This window comes from Ochlerotatus camptorhynchus, unplaced genomic scaffold (genome assembly GCF_037179485.1).
Source record: "Ochlerotatus camptorhynchus isolate MF236.1 unplaced genomic scaffold, CSIRO-AGI_Acam_v1.1 ptg000697l, whole genome shotgun sequence".
Classification (NCBI taxonomy): domain Eukaryota; kingdom Metazoa; phylum Arthropoda; class Insecta; order Diptera; family Culicidae; genus Ochlerotatus; species Ochlerotatus camptorhynchus.
The window spans coordinates 42,986-67,866 of record NW_027041173.1 but is presented as its reverse complement, the minus strand read 5'-3'; the positions used below and the strand labels follow the sequence as shown (position 1 = coordinate 67,866).

Here is a 24,881-nt window from a genome sequence, read left to right as displayed (position 1 = left end):
GTTTTTTCCGTTCAAGATATTTGGCCTTTAAATCCTTCGTTATCTTCCACGTTTTAATTTCCATCCTATAGGAAATATGTAATAAACACTCAAAAAATCGCATCCAAGCGTGCAGTGGAGATATGCCGTAATGCAGAGCATCTTCGTTCGAATCGTATCCTGCTTCAAACTTCTGTAAAGTATAAAAAAAAACATTGTTGGCCCTTAAAATTTGAAAAAAAAAATATTGCCTCTATATCACTCATTCCATTCGGAGTAGCTCCACAAATTGGACAGTTGGACATGGAAGAAGTATCAGTTACATAATTAAGAACTTTGCCGTCGAAAATAAAATCAACCAAAACATATTCACCATTCGATAATTGGATTTTTACTGGAACAAGCTGACTTATTTGATTTTCAATATATCTCTTGGTGTTAAGCACCATCTCTTTTGACTCTTTGATAAATTCCAGCATAATTGGCCTACAGAACCGAATGCTTTGGGGTGTTAAATTATGCCACAAAATGTTTTTCTTGTTGTTCTTATAATAAAGTTGTATAGGAGTAATTGTCACTGAAAAGACGTCACTGTCATCTTTTTTGATTTGGCGTTGATAGCGCTTGGTTGTAGTGTGAATAGCCTGTTGAGCCATCCATACCCCAGCTGCTTAAAAGCACTAGCTCTGTGTCATCGTTGATATTCATTTGTTGGACGATTTCCGCATCGATGATTTGAATGATTCTTTCTGTTGTATGATTCATGAGTGCCTGTAATTTGACCTGAAAAGAAAGAAACATTTAAAGTTGGTGTACTGGAAAAATATGTGGATATTTATGTCTACCTGAATTTTTGATGATGACTCTTCGATTGACTCGGCTGAAGGTGAGCATACTTTTTTCATACTCTTAATTACATTGTAGCTCGGAAATCTTGATGGGTTCTTTTTCACTGTTTGCTCATATGCATATTTTGAAAAATCGCAGTCTAAAAAATATTCGAACGCCTCTTCAGGTGACATCATTCCATGCGAATCTTTGAGAGTCGTAAACATTTTAAATGCACTTTCTCGATTTTTGAGAACATGGCCAATCAAATTCACCATATTTGAATCCACATGTCTATACGCAATTTGTCTTGTGAGTAAAAGAGCCCTTTCTATAGTGCCAACATTACCGCCAAATATTTCATCGGTTTTCCTTCGCTTACTTCTATCACTAAGCTCATCAAACTGTTTTTGTGGACGTCCGCGTCCATCATGGCCAGTTGACGTTGAAGGTGTTTCTGCTGTACTCTGCAAGTTCCAAATGACTATCGAGCCAATCCTTATTGTATTTCTCAAAGCGCTCTTGTAGGCGGTGAGCCTTTTGCCACGCATTGTAAAAATGTTGTGCTACGTACTTCAACTTTTTAAGAAGTTGTTCTTCTTTGGCAAGATCAATATTATATTTTTTCTTGATATATTCAAATGCTTTTGTTGCATTGACTACTTGAGATTCTTTTGGATCAAAAAGTAACACGATGCTCCTATGATCCATATTATCACAAACAATTGTTTTCAGATTTTCGATTAAACTACTGCACAATATTGTTGTTAGCGTTAAAGCCGAAAACAAACTCATGATTTGAAAATATTGTCCTCGTCTTTTAAATGCAAGTAGGTAACATCAATAATAGTTTTACCTAAGTTTAGTGGGTAGAAATTGTAAAATGGCACTCGAGCAGGTAATTTCCTTTTGGTAGTGGTCTTTCTTTTTCCGTTGGTTATTATGTATTGAAAATATCAAAAGGTTATCGTGAAAACATTGAAAACTTTTTAGTCCAGTTGGGTAGATACGGTTTCTATATGTAATGATAATTTTCGGTCTGTTTTTACCCATTTTTAACAACAATAATAATTAAGTGTGTAACATTTTTAAGACCAAATTTGACATTTAACAGTTCCACTTTTCAACCAGTGTTTAATTTGTACGATTTTTTGATTAATGCTCGTATAATCGATATATGTAATTAACAAAAAAAAAACATTTAAAAAATCATTTTTACGACTTTGTGCCAAAATGACGCTTATACGCAGCTATACGCAGCTGGATCCTTGTTCCGCAGATAGTATAGACCCTAAACTAAAAAGTAGTGGTGGTCTCTTGAGACTGCTCGGCCCTGCTCGTTAGATATAGTCCAACTTAGGCAAAAAACATTTTTTTTTCAATGATTGCTTATTTTTAACCAATTTTAATTAACCGTGTAATCTTATCAACGTACCCATTTTAAAGTTTAGACAATCAACTTTCCAACGGTGTATTAAATTCAATGTTTAGACCGTTATTCGCTGAGAAAATTGCATTTGTTTCAAATGCATTTTTTCTACAATTTTCAAAATTTTCCTAAGTCTGATGTCTGTGGCGCAATGAGTTTTCATCACAGAGGGCTGAAATTTTGGGCATCTAGGTTTGAACTATCTGGCTATCAAATGGTTTACAAGATACGTCATTCAAAGCAAGTCAATTTTTCGATTTTTGGCCACCACTTTCCCCATAGTGCATCCGTAGACCACCTAGAGTCTATGACTAGCTGATATAGCAAAAATCAGCATTTTGATGTTGTTATAGAAGCAAATCAAGGAACACTATAATCAAATAGGTACAAGAAGTATTTATCCGTAGATCCGGTGAGCACTCAGTGTCTATGTCTATAACCGGCTCAAAAATCAGCATTTTTTTCCTTTCAGTTTTAGAGACCAATAAAGGCATACTACAATCATAGATACATATTATTTAATGTTACGGATGTTCCGGATCTTCCAGAGGATCACGCAGTTGTCTATGACCAGCTGATATATCAAAAAACAGAATTTGTTTACCTCTTAGTTATAGAGGGAAATCAAGGCATACTATAATCTAATATTAGAAGAATTTAAACTTACGGATGCTCCAGATCTTTTAGGGAATCATCCGGTGACCACTCAAAGGCTATTACCAGCTGATGAATGAAAAATCAGTAGTTGGTACATTGCATATTGATATAGAGACGAATCATGGCATACTACGCTCAAATACAAGATAAATTTAATTCTACGGATGATCCGGATCTTCCAGGGAACCATATGGTGACCACTCAGCGTCTATGATCAACTCAAAAATCACCAATTTGATACCTTTTAGTTATAGGGCATATCGAGGCATACTGCAAAATAATTCGCATTCGGGAGATTAAATATCTTGACGAGATTATTGATGATAATCTTATGTTCAACTCTCACATTACATTGATGTCATCAAGAAAATTGCCAAGAAGTTTGGAATTCTATGTCGATTGAAAAACAATTTAACTATTGCCAGTAAAACAGCTATACAAATCTGTCAACTCTCCATAGCTAGACTTCCAATTTATTTCTGGCCAATGAAACACAAATATCGAGATTACCGTGCTTGTAGCATAAAATAATGCATTTGATTTTGCGATGTAATAGATACTTTTCCTCAACTTTGTGCTGAATGCTTTACAATGATTTGGATGAAGCAAATAATAGTTAGACTATGGTGTTCATTTGCAACCTCGACATTTATGTGATCGAATAAAAGAGGAAGTGATTTTCATAGATATAAGAACAACACATTTCTTGACTTGTGCTTCACATAACTCACTGTATTTTAAAAGAATAAAAACAAACTGTTCGCTACGAGGTGATTATGGATTTTATAATGTTGATTTAAAAGAAGCAGTTTAAAAAAAATAATTATTTGAGTCTTCAAGCCTTTGAGCCTCATACGCGTATTACGGATACAGAGGATTTAGATAGCATCATAATATTACGGGGTTGCAGTGTAATAGTAACTCTGTAACTCTTCACAGAAAAAAAGTTGTTGAATATTACATCCAAACAGCTGCAACCAGGTCAATCCACCGGTTGTGTAATGTAACGTTGTACGATGTACATCGATTTTGCGAACAAAATTACATCCATTGATGTAATATTGTATCTGCTTTTTGCTATTACATCATTATTTCATACATCAGCTTGAATTACATTGATCGATATTACATTTTTTTGCTGTGTTGATCGCATTACAAGCGGTGACAAAAAGGCAAACTAAGAAATGGACAGCTAAGCTTGTTGACATTTATATCGCTGCGAAGCAACTGTAAACTGGGAAACTATGTAACCAGTTTGTTTGTGTTTACTAATCTGGTTAAGATTTCATACTTAATTATCTTAAAGATAAATCGTCCTGCTCAAACCTTTGTAGGGGTGAGAAGTGGGACAATCTTCATCATCATCATCATCATCATCATCATCATCATCATCATCATCATCATCATCATCATCATCATCATCATCATCATCATCAACATCATCATCATCATCATCATCATCATCATCATCATCATCATCATCATCATCATCATCATCATCATCATCATCATCACAATCATCATCATAATCATCATTATCATCATCATCATCATCATCATCATCATCATCATCATCATCATCATCATCATCCTAATGATCATCATCATCAGCACCAAACTGAGCAGTTATATCGTACATCTTGATGACACTTTTCTTGTCGATATTATATTAAAACAAGTTATAGCTGTTATAACGGCATTAGAACATTGTAACTATATAGATGTGAAAATTATATAATTTCTCAATAGGTTGGCACTGGTACATTACAGGATACCGGTGTCCTTGGATACAGAGAGGAGGGAACGATGGACTTACGAAGCTCTACTGAAGAACTGCAATTTATGGAACCTGAGAAGGGAAAAACCGAAAAAGAGAAACCCCAAGCACAGGTATGTTACGACAGGACAAACATCTTGATTTCAGATTATATACAAATGATTTTTTTTTTTTCTGTTTGGCAGCCATACTCACCTGTTATGTTTAAATTAGAAGAACAACAAACTATTTCACTTTATCATCAGCGTAAAGATTCTGCAAGTTCCGAGGTCGCTGCATTTTTGTGTATATCTGGCCGTACCAGTCGTATCTCTAGCGTCGGAAGTCAAGGATCAGCGACTAGCAAGCTCTCTGCCGTATCCAATGCTTCTGGAATTTCTCGTTCACCTTCTCCTCACCGTATGCTGTTGGAAACATCGTTCTGTGGTCCAAAGCCTTTGCATGGTATAACTGACGGAAGTATTCCGAGTAGCATTGAACCATCGACTGCCAAAGTACTTGAACAAGTTATCCTATCTAGAAAGAAGGACCCAACGGAAGCTGTGCTGGCAGAGGGTGTCAGTGTGTATAGAACATTTGCCATCAATAGTGCGGCAAAGACCAATAAGTCAATAGAAACCGACATAACTAGGCGAAAATCAGACAGCAATGCTAATATTACTCGCAAGGAGGACATTATTCAACCTTCACAAACAAGTAGAAGTATTTCAAACAAACGTTATATTCCTCCAACAGATTTAGACAAACCGATAGTAGGTGTGATGCCCAGCGGAACTGAATATATAAGAATAAAACTCAAGCCAGACCACTGCTATAGCGATAACGGAATAGCCGATAACGAGCGAATATTGCAGGACGATCATAAGAAACCCCACTCGTTGAATCTTAATAGCTCACGGGAAAAAAAAGCTGGATGCAACAATAGTCCGAAACCCGCACACCATTTCAAATTATCGCGGGAGAATGGCAGCCGATCACCATCTCCTGCAAATACTACATTCTCAAGAAAAAGTTCCTTTTGTTCTATATTCAAGCTGAAAGATTCAGCCACTCCGGATTCACCTGGTGGTACTCATGTACGAAAAGAGAGTGGTTCAATTTCACAAGAGTTTAGAGAACGATCGTGTAGTAAAAGTAGAGAAAGGGACCTTGTATCATTGAATACTACACCAAGCAAACAGAAGTCAGTGTTGGCTATATTTAAACCGAAGAAAAATGATGCAAAATCAAAATCTCCATCACCCATTGATGCTAATCCACAAGGTACTCTGTCTAACGTGGAAAATGTGGAATTTAGGTTTAAAAACGAGTCTCCTTCTGCCACGAATTCCCATCAACACTTGAGGTATTATGATACACCGTTGGACGGCAAGAGCATTCATATTCCTTTACACACTCCACCAGAAGAAAAGCAATTGAAACCTTTGGTACCTACTAACCCAGTACATCCTTTTAAGCAGAAATCGGAAATAATTCCCGATAAATTGTCTCCTTCTGTACAATCTGTGAACCTAAGCAATAATTGTATCGTTACTATCCATAATAGGCCCAAGCCCATGCCACCTTTAAAGTGCTATCGAATAGAAAATCCCGACGGTACGATAACAATTCCCTTGAAATCACCAACCGAAGAGACGGAACGTGATAGTTTATGGAGCATGGAAGTGCAACGTAACAGTTCTCAAGATAGCCAAGAAACAGTCATTTCGGTAGCTGCACATCACCTTAGCAATACCCTATCTGTAAGCCGTGCAGCAAATGTCTTGCCTTTAAACAGTCAATCGAATCTGCACGATGTTTTCTCTAGTCATAAGTCCATCGAAAACAAAATCGATGTTCTGAAAACAGTACCAGCAGTGAATGATGATAGTGGGGTAATTAAACCAGACCTGACTATCCTTAGTATGTCCGCAAAAGAGAGAAAACAACTTTTGTTTTCGATGAAAATGGGCTCCGGTAGCCAGGAACAAACCTTTTCAACTCAGTTTAGCATTTCCAAGACAGAAAGTCAAAGTAGTCAGTTGTCGGAAACTGTTCAAGCTGAGTCATTTAACGGAATCACATCCAGAAAAAAAGATATCTCGGCATCTGAAACTCCACCTGCTGTATATCGCAATAAACAAATAGATAGCGTAAAAAAACGAAGCTCGAAAGAAAGATTTAGTCGGTCCGACAGTACATCAGGCGATTCTATAGATTTCCATCGTCACTCACGTTACATTGAAAACCCAGATGAAATTCTTGATATGCTACATAAATGCGAAATGAAAAAGCACAAAACCGAATTAAAGGCCACGGTGAGTGAAGAATCTTCTATTTCTCAAGACACTAGCAGAGACGAGAGCACAATGAAGATGTCGTCAAATAGCGGAAATATTCTCAATGTAACAGATAGAAAGTCAACAGCTTCCAACGACGAGCAAGGTGTTTCTTCAGAAAGTGAAAAAGATTCCGAAGTAGATACAATCAAACACTTGCACCAGAATATGTTAACTATTGAAGATCACGAAAGTGCAGGGTTAGTCTTGCAAGAATCGTTCGATGATGAACTACCGTATATTCCTACAACGCTGCCAGAGGAACGGGCCGTAGGTGTTAAACTAGTACCTATGAAGGAACGTGCACAGATTGAAATGAAAACATACCCGCTAGAAAGGCCTAGGTCTACAACACCAATTCACCTTGCTGCATTCGAGAATTACTGCGGTGTTACCCACACCACTGATGAATCTGATGGAAAGTTAATACGTGGTGAGAAACTTAGAATAAGCCTACCCAAAAAACATGACATTGAAAAAGTACCAAAATTGCGATCACCTCGGAAGGTATCAATTCCGTCTGGCAAGAATTGGTTTGAGTTTGTTGAGCAGGAGATAAACAGCACTACTCAGGTTCAAACATTCAGCAATGAAGAAGATACTACATTTGCCAGCCAATCGTCTACCGTGCAAGAGGAACCACCTCCGTTACCACCACGCAAGGGGTCAACACAGCAGTGGATTGACTTTGACAGTATTCCTGAGAAACGAAAACTTCCTCAGCGTATGACTACTATCTCTCAAGCAGAAACATCCGACGACAAGGTTCAATTGACCGGAGTAGTTTACAACTATGTTCAACCTGAGGAATGTCAATGTGAGTGCCACGAGAATGAACGCGAGGGTGGAAAACAGCAGCCATTGATGCAAACTCATGAAATCGAAGATGAGCAGCCATTACTGCAGCAGGATTTGTTGGAAGATGTCAACAGCAGGTAAAAAAGGGTCAAATTATCAAACATCAGAGCTATAATACTATGTGCTGCAAAGTTATAACATGTTAAAATAAGTGTTTCACGAAACAAAATAACATTAAGATTGTCTTATAACATGTTATAACTCAATAATAATCTTTCATGGAGCAGTTTCTTACCAAATAAAAAATCGATAATACACGACCTTCTCCAATTTGCATGAAACTTTGCATTATTGTTTGTTTTTATGAGCCAGAGTTAGTGCTATTCACCCAAAAAATCAACGTGTGAGACAAATTTGGAGGAAACTATAAAAACTTTAGCTGTTTTCTCGAATTTTGTTTTCCAGGTAAGGAAAATGGCTCTAATGTTGGCCTATGGGTCTAAGATTGGGCCCATTGCTAAAAAACTGATATTTATCAATTTTATCTAGATTAACGCGTCATTGGGACGGTACTAATGGATATTTTTGGTCGCTATTGAAAGTTTAGTCGATTGCTCCCTCCCCATGGACATGGAGGTTGACGGTACTAAAGCAAAAGGGTTATGTTTAATTTCTTTATATTTGCAACGATGATGATTTCCTATAGTGACACATATCACCTTCTTAATGCTTCAGTATGCCTCAAACGATTAATTCTTGGTTGTTAATAGAACTTCCTTGATGAAATCGGCTGCTTCATGCAGACTGAGCAATTCTGATTATAGTATCAGATTTGTTCTGTATACAGAGGAACTGGGAATGCTTATTAGAAAGTTCTCACCAATAAAGTAATGATCTTCTAGTAAATTTTGCATATAATTTATTAATATTTTATTTTATTTAAGCATATTATTTTTGTCACAGTCAATTAGCATTAGCATACGATACAAGAGATTTAATATTACTTGCTCATTTTGCGTAAAATAATCAATATTTATTTTACTTGTAATTACCTTCGCAAGTTTTTGTCAAAAAAATTATTTTTTGATCTGAAAATTTTCCCAGTTTGGTTGGAAGTTTAGAAGCTAGCGCCTGTCCACAGGTCTAATAGAAAGATAGGCAGAAAAAGTGTATCATGAAGAATGGTTGCATGTAGGGTTGCTTCCACTCACTTGCTATAGATGAGTGATTTTTGGAGTTTGAGTTCGTTAGATGTTGTAATGGAGATTTGTGTGGTTGGATGCGGGAGGAGATTGGAGGGCGGGTGTTTGACATAGAGCCTGTCAATTTCAGTCAGCGGTTTTATGATTCGTGAGCACTCGCGATTCGTAGAATCGTTGATTGTGACTGCAAGTGGATCTGGTGGGTTTTGTGTGTCGGACGCTTGCTTTTTGGCCTCTTCTTGTGTCTAACATGTGCATAGTAATATATTTGTAGGAATATTTTTTTGAGATTTTAGTGGTCACGTTTTGTTTGTACTTTATATTTTATTTCTTTCATGTTATTATCGTAAATAATAGTTATTCAATAATAGATCGTTCATCCATATATTTGAACTTTGACGCAAAGCGCTGTGGATTATGAGATGCTCGATGACCCTGGAGGGTTCGATTTTGCTTACTGAGCAGAAAATCATGGATTTAACCCCAAGCTGTTCCACATCACAGTAAATCGCCACCATCATTTGTATATTTGATATTGAACATTAACCTCGGAGACTATTTGCATATCAAGCGAAAACGTAGTCGTGTTTTGTCGCGAAGTGTTATGGTTATGAGATGCTCGATGACCCTGGAGGGATCGTTTTTGCTTGCTGAGCAGAAAATCATGGGTTTAATCCCAAGCTGTTCGTCATGAATCTTAAAATTTATGATCACTAAACAAAATGAATATGTTCTTTCGATAGTTGGCTATCGAGAGATTAAATAAACAACGAATAAACAATACATACTTTTGGTTGCATCGCCAACTTGAGGTGAATCCTAACCGAATACCCTACCAACCCTCCAACTCCGTAGCACCTATGAGGGTGTCGCTAAGTCGGTGGCCCTCGTTAAGGGGGGGAAATACAAGTAACACGTCAAAAACCCGACGATTTTATCAATTGGACCTTATTCAGAAAAGATTTTTGTTTTATGTGAACCTCTAAAACCAAAAAAAAGACGATTTAAAAATTTAGAAAAAAATATCTGGAAAAAAGTTGATTTTTCACTGTTTTTTTCACTTTAGGCAGACCTGAAAATTGTGTATTATTATTTTTCATGATATCAGTGGTTCACATAGAGTAAAAATCTATTTCCTTTAAGATGCGCCAGGTTTCAAGTCATTTGGATGAGAACTTTTTGAGTTATCTTTTCGCCAATTTGGAAAACACCGTTTCTAGAAAAACGCGTTTAAAGTTTTGGGTTGTGTAAAAACATGATTTCTGGAACTTACGGTTAATCGGCGATACCGGGGCCATAGATCACTCCTTCCTTGTTCTCGTAGTATTTCTTATTTTTTTAAAGTAAAATATAAAAAATCGATAAAAAAAATTTTTACTTGTATTTAGGGGGGTAAGTACTACATCAACATTTCCTTCCCTATTCCTAGTTATGGTAAAGATGGGCGTGTCCGGGCATAGCGACAGTCATGCTTCTGTTACTCTTGTTTAGATTGGAACCAATGTTTACTCCCCAGCATTATTCCAGAAAGTAGTCTAACTGAGAATTTCAGAAGAGACGTGAGTGTCGCTAGTATCCAATCTACGAAGTATATCATAATAACAACAACGCTAACGCTATTGAAAGTTTACTCGATTGCTGAATTTATGTATGGGCTCAAATTAGGGGCATTTGGCCGACATTACATCCATTTCCCCTATCTTTCTTAAAGTAAAGTAAAATCGGTATTCATACTTGCCGCTTTATGGACAAGGCTTGTCGTACACAGCCAAACGAACTATCAAAAACTGCAGCCAAACGACATCCGATTGACTGTAGCAGAGATAAAGGAAAAGAGCTTAAGCATTTTATGTTTCATGTTTCACGCATATCAATAATGCTCCACCAAGCTTGAAGCTCATTTTTATGCGAACGCCTACTGCACTGGCCCTTTGAAGATTACATGGGAATTACTATGGGAAAAGTGAACTTCTTGTTCCCATCTTTCTAGCCCTTCGCTGCAATGATCTACGGAAAATTTTGCTATCTGTACTAGTGTGAATTTTTCAGCTACAACATGGCATCTCTGGGATAAAAATTTTTGGAAATAAAAAGTTTGGCTTAAGCCGTTTGCTTTAAGGAACAGAACAGAACGTTACATAATAAACAACTTCAGAACTTTCCAACCCAAAAATTCCTAAACCTACCGAACCTAAGATTAAACCCAATAAATTTTAATTCTAACTTATGAGTATTTCCAATAAAAATATTAAAATTCAAAATCCAATTAAGTTTAGCACCGACAAACCGATTTGAAACATAAATTTAACTCTTGATCGAGAATCCATAACGGCCAATTCAAATGTGCAGGGATCCCATCTGTCAAAACCATAGAAATGTTTTATATAGATAAAAATAATTTGTCCGAAATAGATTAGACACGAACCAACTCATAAATTTTGTACGCGTTTTCGTGGCTAGGATAAACATTTTCCGCGAACACAGCGGCAGATCTCAGTTTTGTGCTTTGAGCAGAAATACCTTTGTAATTTGTATGATCATTCATGTCGGTCGGTGGTAAGTTTTCAAACAAGTGGTAAGTTTGGTAACATTTCTATGGTTTTGACAGATGGATCGCTGCACATTTGAATCAACCGTTATGGATTCTGGATCAAGAGTTAAGTTTAAGTTTCATGTCGGTTTTTCAGTGAACTTACTTCGAATTTAGTTAATTTGAATCACTATTCCAATTTTGAATTATCTTTTTCTTAAAATTTTCACAGCGAAAATACTCTTGTGAACTGTATCACGTACTCCACCAGAAAGAACGAGTTAACGCGAGGCATCGAGGGTTCGATCTTAAAAACTACGACGCAATAACTACCCAATGGTCTGCAGCGGGAATTTATCCTTTCATTTCATTGGTCAGTTCTGGAGAGCGAGATTTTTTAAAGGTTTTTCATGCCAGCAGTATACGGAACTGGCTATTTTTAAGTATTTATTTTTTGGAGGTCAGTGGAAAACTACGCAGTAACTGCAGGACAATTGGTCTGGTTGATTCGCCTTGAAGTATGCTTCATTATTTGAGATATGTTTTTAGTAAAAATTTGTACCATCCCGTTCTACATACATGGAAATATATGATCTGGAAATCTCCGAGCCTTGGATCATAAGTCGAGTTTTCAGTGATTGACCCTTGAATAAAATTAGCATAAGATTGGCTGCATTACGATTTTGGAGGCACATATGATGTAGTGAAGTAAAGTATAGCGAAATAGCGTAGCTCTCTTTATGCGACACTAGAGTGAAATTTACTTAATTGACCTCAACACATCAGAAGGCCAAAGGCTGATTAAGAATCTGCAGTTTAAAGACTGTACTTGAACACATCAGCGAGTTTTGTTATTTACGTATTAAACGTATCTTATGCATCGTGGCCCTCGATAGCCATGAGCGTGAGGCGATCAGTCACAAAGTACATGGCTGGGTGGCAGCGGGTTCGATTGCTGGATCGTTCGTTGACAATTTTCATGACTTCACTGAGCATACCATTAATCTACATATTCATACGATTGTAAGCTTATAATGCGCTCAATTAACAGAACGCTAAGTCCAGAATAGCCATAGTTGCTACAGGAACGTATTTAATAAAGAGGAAGAAGAAGATGTAAAAAGCATGTGGTTGCGGCATATTACTGTTTCTGGTGAAATATTCGTCACTATCGGTGAGAGGGGTCGCTGAGTAACATTTAATTAAAGCAATTAACAAATTTCCTGTATCCTATCTTCTTACTACGTCGAATCAAATACGAGGAGATTTTTTTTTCATTTTGTGCTATCTAACTCATGTTCATTACGCATAAGTATATTTCTGATCTCCTATTAAGGAGTTTTTTGTCGTTTACGGTTGATGCGCATGTGAACATTCGTTCAATCAAATGAGCATTCATTGACTTATTGAAGGTACTTTGAAATATACATCATTTATATTTGTTGATTGCACTAGTTTACAGCATATCTAAACTTTGTACGCTGTTGGTCATTTCCCATGTAAAATCGTACGCTGAATCCAAAAATGTAATCAGAAAAGAATCAGTAGGATAGGTTTCTAGATACAGCTAAAAAAATAAATTTCACCTAATAAAAGTATGTTCACTAAAATACAAATATCTCCAGCTGTAATGAAGATAGGGGAAATAGCTCTAATGTTGGCCTATGGATCTAATATTGGGCCCATCGCTTAAAATCTATTATTTATCAATTTTATCTAGATGAACGCGTCATTGGGACGGTACTAATGGATTTTTTTTTTGTCGCTATTGATAATTTAGTCGATTGCTGAATTTATGTATGGGCCCAAATTAGGGGCATTTAGGCCGACATAATATAAATTTCCCCAATAACAATTATTTTAATGCCAAATTGAAAGTAAGAGAATTTGCATTCGATCAACTGGATACTATTTTTCAGTGAGATTAGTGGTATCAACATCAAACCTACAAACATTTGTATTTACCTTGCTTAAAAACTTTGCTGAAATCCAATTTTCCTTGGAAATATGCAAAACATTAAAATAAAATTAAACAAACTATTATTCAACAACAATACCACTAATCTCACTGACAAATGATGTTCAGCTAATAAATTGGAGAAATAAATTTTCTCACCTTTAATTTGGCGTTCAAATAACTGATATAACTTCATTACAGCCGGCTGTGATATATGTGGTTTAATAAACAAACTTTTTAAAGGGAAATTTAATTTGTTTTGCTGTATTTAAAAAAAACTATCCTACTCTGACTACATTTTTGGATTCAGCGTACAATTTTACATAATGACGAATGACATTGATGTTCATTTTTTTACTTTTATTTGTAAACTAGTGTTACAAAAAGATGCTGAAAGCATGATGGGTTGTTGAAGAGACATTGGGGCTAATCACACCATTTGTGTATAAATCAATATATGAGTGAGTGAGAAGTTTCCTTGGATTAAAATTAAAACTTCAAAACCAATCATAAAAAAGCTTAACAAGGTGAGAAAAAATGGAAAATGATATCAAAAATCTTAATCAATCAGCGGTTTCCTCAGATTCATTTGATCTGCTGACCTTCCGACTAATGCCCGATAACCATGTTGTCTTTCAATTATAGTGCTCTGTTTATGATTTTCCGCTTTAAAAGTACTCCTTACATGATAAGGCTTGTAAACCTCTGCCTCGAAGGTTAGCATTAACATGGAAAAATCGATTTTCGCTTGTGGATTTTTTGTCAGTTTTCAGCTGTAACGACAATAGTTTTTTTAAGAAGCCAAGCCATTTATATCAGGGCTCTACAATTTCGAAGCTCTAAAATGAACTCGTGTTTTGTTTCTCTCATACATACGTGTTCGACACTTCATTTCTATAACGCCTAGCTAGACTATCAGCAAGAAACAAAAATAAAAAAGCAGGACGCTTAGAAGGAAAGGCTGGCTGTGGAACTTCTCTTCGTTGCTTTGCTCATCGCTTTCAATGTAACTAACGTCGATTTTCTAGTTAAACGAAGCTCATTATGGCTTTCAATTCCCTTTCACGAACACTCTATCACCGCTCTTTAAATTTGTTTAAAATGCGTTATGTCCCGTTTTCGATCATTTTTTTTAGATAAATATATGGATGGAAGATAAATGAAAAATATGACGTGTAATCTTCAAGTGTTTTGACGTGAGAAATGCTTTAAATGTGTTATTTCATTTTCCGTCATATACGTCATGAAACCTCTGTTGATGTGTTTCATGAAAGAGAAAACTATCAAAGTCGAGCGCTCTTTCGCTCATCCGTTTCGACGAAGCTAGAAAGGAAGACCAATGGAGCGACGGGAGAAAGAGAGACAAGCGATTGAACATTTGTTTGTGCACGCCGACTGAGGTTCTAGAATGCTGCGAAGCGGTTCGACTTTAACAGAAAAAGAAAGCCAGCAGTCTCTTCGTCGCATCGATTTGGTCGATTGAAGCTGATATTGTGACGCCCTGGTTTTTACATACGGGAGGTTCTTTTAAAAGAGAACTTCAACCACACTTGATTGCTAAATACAGACTAATTTATTTCATTAAATTTTACCCTACTCCTAACCGATGGACGTTGGTCGGTGCCTCGGCGCCTAATACATAGGTGCCACAGTCGGAAGAAGTGTTAGTTTGTTTACTAAAATGAACCATGCCCATTTTGTTATGGCATGTTTGCTATAAGAAATGCGCCTCGTGTTTATTAGCGAATTTCACATCAAAGATTGATTAATTGAGTAGGAAATCAGTTTGGCACGGCATTTGTGAGCAGCATACACCTCCCGGTAGTATGATACAGGTCAAAAACTGTTCAAATCCGCAGATAAAAAATTTTGTTTTGAATTTCTGTATAGCAAAATAGTGAACTTTTCGTGAACATTAACGGCAAAGAACTCACCAACACTGGGAGACCGTGAGTTCCTGTCCACCTGTCATAAAACCGTCTTGGGTCGGTGCTGCCTTGTCAGCACCTCGTTTCCGTTGTTCCCAATCGCATCGATATTGCTGAGTTGACGGGTCGATCGGTCGTTGGCTTAGCTGCTTGGCTGGTCGGTCGTTAACTTGCCTTCCTTTAGAAATAAGGCTCCGTCTTAATTGCCTCCAAAGGTAAATCCTGTGTACCAATTTGCGTTTTCTCGTGATCCTGTTTTACTTTTTGAAGCTTTCCATTAGATTTCCTGCGAAAGAAGATACTCAAAAAAATGGCTATGCCGATTATTAAAGAGATGATCGTCAATCCTCCAAATAATGACCATTGGGGTAATTGAAGGCTTTCCGTTTTTAAGCGAATGAAGCCCAGTTCTTTCCTCGGCGAGGCTAAGTTTTACTATAGTCTGTGACTTTTGTATTGCAATTCCATCTATGTGTAGTTGGATGGGTCTTCCTGTCATGTGTGATATTGAATTTGAAAAACTCTGATTATTTATTATTACCTTGCAATTATTGAATGATATAATGTATGATCCGTGTAGTTAAGTAGCTGTTAGCTAGATCACAGTTTACAGTTTACAGTTTACTAACAGGTTTGATTTGCCTATACGGATAATATCCTCCACTGGATTTGATACATAGTCACATGTGGCTGGTTCTCCTCTGATTAAGTTTGGTATGCACGAAAATTGTTGATTCCAAGCTGTCCACTCTGTATATCTGTTTTCCATGGGTCATGTAGTTATGAGCGGTTGCATGGATCTGTTGTCCTTCATGTAATACGGGATGTACATATATCTTTTTGAGTCTTCTATCGTCTAATTTTGGTAACTTGATAAGTAAAACGATCTCTTTGTTGTTCGTCGCAATCGATGCAGTGTCATAAGTGATGGCTTCAGCAGCTGTCTGTACTGGTATACCTTCTTTGGAAAAGTCCCTTACTAGTATTCCCATCTCTGACTGACTTAGTACGATTTCAGTAAGCACTCCTACTTTAGCTATCATTACTGTATGCATTATTTGTTCCAATATTTCGTGCAAGTTAAGGTTTAAAAATATGTTTATAGAATATAACTTGCTTCCTCTTGAATTATATAAATCAATGGCGTCTTTTGTCTTAATAGCTTCTTTCATTTGAAGAGATATTTGTCTATTGATGCTGATCTGCTCATTATTGATACTGACCAGATTATTAATTGAAGAATTTATATTTTTTAAATCATTAGCATCGGGCGAACCTGCAATAAATTTCCAAAACGTGCCTATGGTATTCCACCGTTTTCTTCTATGACGGGGTAACAAATTGTTCAAGCAAAAATTTATATCCTTAAATTTATCTAGTACAAGGTTTAAGGCTGAAAAGTGAACCTTTAACTCTTCCATGTGAGATCTAAATACGGTTAAATTAAAATGGTGCATATAATAATAATAACTTGTCCGGATTCGTCATTCGCCTGTGTCTAGTAAGAGCAGTTTGTCCAGTAGTCGCTAGTAGAGTCCATATTAAACTGTAATGTAAAAGAATGGGTCATAATTATTTCCGAGTCTTGATATCGTTTTTATGCACTCGACGGTTGTCTGACGTTTGAACGGTACTTCTATTAACTTTTTCACTTTTAATTTTTTTGTAACTAGGAGTAGTTTTTACTCTCCGTCTGGTTTTTTTCGTAAGCGTCAATTCCTTCGTCGATATTCTTGTGCTTCAATTTTCTATTGTGGTATTCCAAGTCCTTTTCCTGTTTCGTCAACATGTTCTGGTAAACTGTTTCAATTATGTGGGAACTTCTGGAACTGGGAATAACAATTTCATAGGGGGTGAATTTTGTACATGAATGGATGGTATGATTATATTTTACTATTGAAATCTTCATCAATTGTTCTGGAGATTTTCCAGGGTTTTCAGCTTTTGTGAGTCGATAGATTTCCAACAAAGTAGAATGAAAACGTTCTACAACGCCATTCATCTCGCTTCTACTTGTTGCCACGATATAAGGTGTGATCTTGTTTGTATTATAAAAGTTTACCAAATCACCGGTCATAAACGATTTTTCTTGGTTCATTACTAATGTTTCTGGGAATTTGTATTTTGATAACACCTCTTTTACAGTGGGAACGAGATCTACTGCGGATCAAGGCTCAATTAGGTGAGCCTGAGCAAATTTTGAAAATTTATCGATACAGGTAAGATACTGAAGTTTGTCGATAAATAGCACATCTATGTGGGCTATTTGGAATGGTTGATTTGGTATAGGAGTTTTCTGGATAGGATAATGAATGGGGTTTCGGTCATACTTGAGTTCATGACAAAGTTGACAATTTGTAATGAACTCATGAATTTTTCTTTACATTTGCGGAAAATAGAATTTCATGAAGGGTTGTTGTTTATTTTCCTCCTCTCCACGATGAGCTCGATGATGCTCCTTCTTCACAATATCCCTTTGTTCTTGATCATCGGTTACATCACGTAACAGTTTTTGAGTAAAGCGAACTTTTAACAAGTTTTGTCTGCCAAAATGATTTTTATAAACTTCTTGCAGTTTCCCCATAATTTCTTCACCTGTTAATAATCCGTTTAACTTGTTGGCGTCGAAATGCGTTTTTAGTACCTGTAGAAGAAAATCATCGTTAAAGGCTATCTTGTATATTGTTATTCGTGTAAAATTGTCAAATGGATGTGTTACCTCAACTTTATCAGGTCCTTCAGTGATACTCAAACTTGATGGCGATACACGTTTAATGGTGCTTCAGTTGATAATATAAAAAAATGGTCACTATCCTCGGCTGAATGTTGAGTTGCTGTTAATGAACATACTATTCGACTAAGAGCATCGGCCACAACATTACTTTTGCCTGGTCGATATTCTATTGTGTAATCGTGCTCTTCAAGATACGCTTTCCAACGTTTCAACTTGGCGTTGGTGTTTCTCGATGAAAGCGAGAAAGTCAACGGTTGATGGTCGGTGAGTACCTTGAATTTTGCGCCATAGGTACAAATAATTTCGGAAAGTTTGTAGTGCCCAATATATTGCTAACATTTCCTTCTCGGGCACTAAAAACCCTTCCTCTGATTTTGTAAGTGTTTTCGACGCAAAATGTATCGGCTTATCTCTGCCTATTTCTCCATGTGGCAGAACAGCTCCGATCGCAAAACCGGATGCATCTGTTGTCAGAACGAATGGCTTATTATAATCAGGGAAACGGCGCCGGTGGTGTAGTGGTAAGCGTGATTACCTCTCACCCCAGCAGGCCTGGGTTCAATCCCAGTCGGCGCCGCCGGGATGTTCTGAGGCATAACATCTCTGATCACACCTTCCTTCGGATGGGAAGTAAGTGTGGGAGCTGCCTTCCTGGCACGTCGGTAGCATTGGTACTCAGCACGGAAAACAAGATCGACGGAAAAAAAATAATATAATCAGGGTATACACTGAAACCTCCGTTTACGAAGTCTTTTTTTACGCAGTATTCAATTTACGTCCCTCTTTTTACGAAGTAAATCCCAAATAACGAGGTTTCGTTTTACGAAGTAAATCCCAAATAACGAGGTTTTTTTTGCGATTATGGGAATCTGGGAAAAACTATGAAATATCCCACAATATGGGTATCTTTGGAATCGGAGTGAGATGTAGGAACCGGAAACCCATGTCTGACGCCATTTTGAAATCCAAGATGGCGGCATCCGGTTCATGAAAAACTGGAAGATACTTTCAATACCCCACAATATGGGTATTTTTGGAATCAGGGTGACGTGTAGGAACTGGAAATCTATGTTTGACGTCATCTTGAAATCCAAGATGGCGGCTTCCGGTTACAGAAAAACTTGGACATTCTGCCATATACAACACAAAATAGGTATTTTTGGAATCGGAGTGACGTGAAGGGACCGAAAATCGATGTCTGACGCCATTTTGAAATCCAAGATGGCGACTTCCGGTTACAGAAAAACTTGGAAATTCTGCCAAATACCCCCACAATATGTGTATTTTTGGTGTACTCCAAAGTACAATTTTCCGACTTTCCTCGCATCGTTTTTCCATTTTCATTTCATGCATACCATTTTCCCGTTGTACCGGTACATGGCGAACAAGGGAAGGAAAATAAAAAAATGTACTAAACACGAATGCGTGCGAGGAGCTTTCAGCTCACATGATTTTTGCGGACGGCTGACTGAAGCATGCGAATAGTGGTGTCGTATGTTTAGCAAAAAAAAATAATTCAAGTTGTTGATAATGAAAAAGGCCAGCAAGAAATAAAATTCTTTTCCCTACATCCTCCATTTCACCCTGAATGACAAAGTGTTCTCTGCAGGTCAATGAAACTAGCTAGGTTACTAGTGTTTTCTTTGTTTGGAGTAAACATATAAATATTGTTTGGGAAGCAATATAAGCAATAAGCAAAATATTCTCCCTCTTTGATATTGACTATATAATCTACACAGCAGGTATTATTGATTGTCGTATCTAAGAATCACATTCAAAACTTCATATGGTATAATTGCCAATACCTCAAAAAGCTACGCGATGCGGATAGAGTCCCTATTGACGGTGTGATTTGTTGTAAGATGTAGATCTCACCGAGCTGATTCAATTAATAATTACGATATTACAGCCGATAATGACAAGACTTTGCTATGATGTATTCAGAAAGTTAGTTGCAACATAGGGAATTGCTTTATTCCAAATGACAGTAACATTTATTGATAAAGTGAAAACATTTTTCAATTGTTGTAAAAAGTTAATGCTTCGTTCATAGTTGGGCATAGTTTAGTTAATCCACTAAGAATATTGTCGATAGCAATTATCGCTTCCCTAATAAAAATTGTATGGTTAATTTGCTTAACGACGTGTTCTGGGTATCATCCACACCATTTGTGGAATAGTTCAATGATTTGGGTTATCGTTCGTTTATGGTTATTTTTTATTAGGGTTTTGAGACATTCATGATTAAAATTTATAAATTTTACACTAAAACACTCCTGAAATAAGGTTGGAATGAAACAGGTTAGCAGCTATTGATTATCGTTAGCTCCCTATAATCATATTATAATTTTATTGTTTAGCGATTCTTCGGATGGGAAGTAAGTGTGGGAGCTGCCTTCCTGGCACGTCGGTAGCATTGGTACTCAGCACGGAAAACAAGATCGACGGAAAAAAAAATAATATAATCAGGGTATACACTGAAACCTCCGTTTACGAAGTCTTTTTTTACGCAGTATTCAATTTACGTCCCTCTTTTTACGAAGTAAATCCCAAATAACGAGGTTTCGTTTTACGAAGTGAATCCCAAATAACGAGGTTTTTTTTGCGATTATGGGAATCTGGGAAAAACTATGAAATATCCCACAATATGGGTATCTTTGGAATCGGAGTGAGATGTAGGAACCGGAAACCCATGTCTGACGCCATTTTGAAATCCAAGATGGCGGCATCCGGTTCATGAAAAACTGGAAGATACTTTCAATACCCCACAATATGGGTATTTTTGGAATCAGGGTGACGTGTAGGAACTGGAAATCTATGTTTGACGTCATCTTGAAATCCAAGATGGCGGCTTCCGGTTACAGAAAAACTTGGACATTCTGCCATATACAACACAAAATAGGTATTTTTGGAATCGGAGTGACGTGAAGGGACCGAAAATCGATGTCTGACGCCATTTTGAAATCCAAGATGGCGACTTCCGGTTACAGAAAAACTTGGAAATTCTGCCAAATACCCCCACAATATGTGTATTTTTGGTGTACTCCAAAGTACAATTTTCCGACTTTCCTCGCATCGTTTTTCCATTTTCATTTCATGCATACCATTTTCCCGTTGTACCGGTACATGGCGAACAAGGGAAGGAAAATAAAAAAAATGTACTAAACACGAATGCGTGCGAGGAGCTTTCAGCTCACATGATTTTTGCGGACGGCTGACTGAAGCATGCGAATAGTGGTGTCGTATGTTTAGCAAAAAAAAAAATAATTCAAGTTGTTGATAATGAAAAAGGCCAGCAAGAAATAAAATTCTTTTCCCTACATCCTCCATTTCACCCTGAATGACAAAGTGTTCTCTGCAGGTCAATGAAACTAGCTAGGTTACTAGTGTTTTCTTTGTTTGGAGTAAACATATAAATATTGTTTGGGAAGCAATATAAGCAATAAGCAAAATATTCTCCCTCTTTGATATTGACTATATAATCTACACAGCAGGTATTATTGATTGTCGTATCTAAGAATCACATTCAAAACTTCATATGGTATAATTGCCAATACCTCAAAAAGCTACGCGATGCGGATAGAGTCCCTATTGACGGTGTGATTTGTTGTAAGATGTAGATCTCACCGAGCTGATTCAATTAATAATTACGATATTACAGCCGATAATGACAAGACTTTGCTATGATGTATTCAGAAAGTTAGTCGCAACATAGGGAATTGCTTTATTCCAAATGACAGTAACATTTATTGATAAAGTGAAAACATTTTTCAATTGTTGTAAAAAGTTAATGCTTCGTTCATAGTTGGGCATAGTTTAGTTAATCCACTAAGAATATTGTCGATAGCAATTATCGCTTCCCTAATAAAAATTGTATGGTTAATTTGCTTAACGACGTGTTCTGGGTATCATCCACACCATTTGTGGAATAGTTCAATGATTTGGGTTATCGTTCGTTTATGGTTATTTTTTATTAGGGTTTTGAGACATTCATGATTAAAATTTATAAATTTTTCACTAAAACACTCCTGAAATAAGGTTGGAATGAAACAGGTTAGCAGCTATTGATTATCGTTAGCTCCCTATAATCATATTATAATTTTATTGTTTAGCGATTCTCGAATTATACTGACGTATTATTTGTAATAGAAGTAATAGTAGTAGTAATTGTTTTTGGTTAGTTTGACAAACCTCGGTAACTTTATATAGATAGTGTAAAAGTCAATTTCCGGCAGATATGAAAAGCCACAAATACTTGCGACTACGATACATATCATTCCATGAGAAGTGATCATCCCTACTTTCAGAAGAAAGAAATATTTATTTACTTCGCGAAGAACGTCGTCAGCTTAGCGTACACTACCGCTCATAAATGTGGGGTTCCCTAGATGTTTCACTATCATGTATCTCTCATATCTAACATCAGCGTAAAGGTGCTTTACAACATTATTCGAGAAAGTTGCTAAGATTATCATCAACATTTATTCATCATATCATTTTATCCTTCATTTCCACATAAAGGTCAGATAGGCTAGGTGATGTAGAACTTTATTTTTCAATTATGTGTTCCTGAACTTATCCTTGGTAGTGTACGAACAGAAACAGTGCAATGACGTGTACTAAAACCGAATATGAACAACAGTTGTTCGTATTTTCGATTTTCATAAGCCAGACCGACGCATCGATCCAGTCTACAGCATGATGTGCTCCTCTCTACACATGTCAGTCGGGAGTACGTAGACTTGGAAATATGATCAGCACCGGTCTCCCCCGATACTGCTCCTTGAAGGATGTTTCTTATGGCCATTTCTGAGATCCGAAAATATTTTTCCGGGTTTCCGAGAACGTCAAGTAACCAACTCCAATGATATGTAAGAAGAAAAACAAACCCGTGATTTCAGTACCTACATGTGCTGTTCAGTATTTTCGCAGAGAAGCTACCTCATAGATACTTGAAAAATTGTTCCTGTGAACATTCCTTAGATTCAGTAATATTTTTACGAGTTTTTCGAAATGCCATGTGACCATCTTCATTGATATTTATGTTCAACTGCCGGTGATTTCAGTGAGAGAAAATTAACCTCCATATGGGTTCAGCATTTTTAACAGAGAACCAGCCTTCCATCATAGTGTACCTTGAATAATAGGTCCTAAGGTCATTCATGAGATCCTGAAATATTTTTCCGAGTTATCAAGGGACCATCAAATGATATTTGAGTTTCCACACCGCTATTTTCAGTAAGAGAAAATTATTCTAAATGTGGGTTCAACTTTTTCATGGAAAACCGACCTTCTCCGATACTGAACCATGAAATAGTTCCTATGACCATTCCTGAGATCCGGAAATATTTTTACAAGTTTCTTGAAATGCTAAGAGACCAACTTCATTGATATTTGACTTCAAATACCGGTGATTTGAGTAAGATGAAATTTACCTAAATGTGGTGATTTATATTTGTATGGAGAATAGGTCTTCCCCTATACTGAACCTTGAAGAAAAGTTCCTATGACCAGTCCTGGGATCCGCAAATATGTTTCCAAGATTTTTTAAATGTCACCAATTGCAAAGATATATAAGGTTAAATACCACACTGAAAATAAAATTTCGTTTATACAACGAAATCGCTCGTTTGTTCTATGAATTTATTCGTTGTTTTCTGCAACGAAATGGATTTGTACATTGTATGAAGCTAGTTTCGTTAGAACTGCCACACTCGCTATCGCTACAGCCAACCAGCGGTCCACAAGTGTTGGTTGTGGAAACAGAAAAATGTGGAGTGTGTTAGTGAGGATGGTTAAAAATAACTTCATCATTGGAAGGAATAAATGACAAAAAAATAAAATTAGACTTCAGACAGGACTCGACTCATGCACCTTGCGATCGTTAGATCTGTGCTTTATCCATCGCTCTATCTGTGCTATGAGAAGAGGTAAAGCTAAAGGCAAATAAGAAGCACTCATGGAGCGGTACTTCGATTTCTCTTGCTTTTTCTACTGCTTGCATGTATTTTTTTTTCTCTAACATAAAACCACCGCGATAATTTATTGTGGTAGCTTGCATGTATTGGTCAAACCGACAATATTTCTAAAAAAAATATCCCATCTCCAACACACAATCAGCACTTTAGGAGACAATAAGCGGAGTTGTTGGTTTGATTGTACGAAGATGTATTTGTATATTATACGAATAAGGCGTAATATTGACATTGCGCCAGATGACAGGAAAAACGAATGTTTCGTACCATTTATGAAAGATGTGTTGTATGCACGATATTCATTTTTACGAAACGGTTTTCAGAGAAATAACGAAAATACATTTTCAGTGCAGGTATTTCTACACAGGGTAATCAACTTAGTAGTGATCATTATTTTTATGGAGTTCCTCCCTTATCCGATAGTGCAACTTGAATTTATATTTCCTGTGGCCATTCCTGAGTGCTGGATTTTTTTTCATGGTTATTGAAATTCCAAGGGACCAAGTTCAATGACACTTGAAATCAAATACTACTGATTTCAGTGAGAGGAAGCTAATCTAAATGTGGGTTTTGCATTTTCATGATGAATAGGTCTTCTCCGATATTGTTCTTTGAAGAATAGTTCCTATGATTATTCCGGAAATCCGAAAATATTATATTTTTTTTTAAATGTCAAGGGAGTAAAATTGATCAGCGGGTTGAATTTGATTTCTGGGTTTTCTCGTAGTTTTTGTGATACAATACTTGCTGAAAGACATTAAAATGGGAT

At 36.7% G+C, this 24,881-nt stretch overlaps 1 protein-coding gene across 5 annotated transcripts in view; it reads left to right on the top strand.

Moving 5' to 3' along the window:
- Window positions 1–24,881, top strand: part of LOC135714706 (uncharacterized) — a 255,685-nt gene that overhangs the window by 212,137 nt on the left and 18,667 nt on the right. For all 5 annotated transcript variants that reach the window (XM_065238100.1, XM_065238099.1, XM_065238098.1 and 2 more), the window contains 2 exons: window positions 4,643–4,783; window positions 4,856–7,923. In XM_065238100.1, the coding sequence (XP_065094172.1) occupies window positions 4,643–4,783; window positions 4,856–7,923 (3,209 nt within the window). The remainder of the gene's footprint in view (window positions 1–4,642; window positions 4,784–4,855; window positions 7,924–24,881) is intronic.